The sequence below is a fragment of the Fukomys damarensis genome, unplaced genomic scaffold (assembly GCF_012274545.1).
Source record: "Fukomys damarensis isolate Sample0158 unplaced genomic scaffold, DMR_v1.0_HiC HiC_scaffold_3, whole genome shotgun sequence".
NCBI classification, from domain to species: domain Eukaryota; kingdom Metazoa; phylum Chordata; class Mammalia; order Rodentia; family Bathyergidae; genus Fukomys; species Fukomys damarensis.
This window is the reverse complement of record NW_022900915.1, coordinates 16526952-16528042: the sequence shown is the minus strand read 5'-3', so window position 1 is coordinate 16528042 and position 1091 is coordinate 16526952. Positions and strand designations below refer to the sequence as shown.

The window sequence follows — 1091 nt, the reverse complement described above, 5'->3', positions numbered from 1 at the left end:
CACCTGGAGGATCGTGGACAGACCGCTGCAGGTTTTCCACGTGGAGGTGGAGGTGAAGGACATTAATGACAACCCTCCGAGGTTCTCTGTAACGGAACAAAAGATTTCAATATCGGAATCTAGACTGCTTGACTCTAGATTTCCGCTAGAAGGCGCGTCTGATGCGGATGTTGGAGAGAACGCAATGCTTACTTACAAACTCAGTTCAAATGATTTCTTCATTCTTGATGTTATAAACAAAAAAGACAAAGGCAAATTCCCAGTTCTTGTTCTGCGAAGATTGCTAGATCGTGAAGAAAATACCCAGTTTAAGTTGTTACTTACTGCAACAGATGGAGGCAGACCCGAATATACTAGTTCCGTTTCTCTGCTGATACTTGTATTGGATGCCAATGATAACGCCCCTGTATTTGACAGATCGATTTATGAAGTGAAAATGCCTGAAAATCAAGCGAACCAAACATTGGTAATATGGCTAAATGCTTCTGATGCGGATGAAGGAATAAACAAGGAAATGGTATATTCATTTAGCTCTTTGGTCCCACCTACTGTAAGAAGGAAATTTCTAATAAACCAAAGAACAGGAAAAATACAATTGAGGGATGCTATTGACTTTGAAGATAGAAGCATTTATGAAATTCATGTAGATGTTACAGACAAAGGTAATCCACCTATGGTTGGTCACTGCACTGTCCTAGTGGAAATTCTGGATGAAAATGACAGTTCACCAGAGATAGTTGTTACTTCCTTGTCTCTCCCAGTGGCAGAGGATGCTCCAGTGGGCACAGTCATCGCCCTGATCAGCGTGTCCGACAGGGACACAGGTGTCAATGGACAGGTGACCTGCTCTCTGCCTCCCCATGTTCCTTTCAAGCTGGTGTCCACCTTCAAGAACTATTATTCCCTGGTGCTGGACAGCGCCCTGGACCGGGAGAGCGCCTCTGACTACGAGGTGGTGGTGACAGCCAGGGACGGGGGCTCGCCCTCGCTGTGGGCCACGGCCACCGTGTCCGTGGAGGTGGCCGACGTGAACGACAACGCGCCGGTGTTCGCGCAGGCCGAGTACACGGTGTTCGTGAAGGAGAACAACC

The 1091-nt window shown here is 47.2% G+C and overlaps 1 protein-coding gene across 1 annotated transcript in view; it reads left to right on the top strand.

Moving 5' to 3' along the window:
* Positions 1-1091, top strand: part of LOC104855140 (protocadherin alpha-9-like) — a gene marked incomplete at its 3' end in the record, with an annotated part of 15254 nt that overhangs the window by 7070 nt on the left and 7093 nt on the right. The window contains exon 5 of the mRNA XM_033765581.1: positions 10-1081. Within this exon, the coding sequence (XP_033621472.1) occupies positions 10-1081 (1072 nt within the window). The remainder of the gene's footprint in view (positions 1-9; positions 1082-1091) is intronic.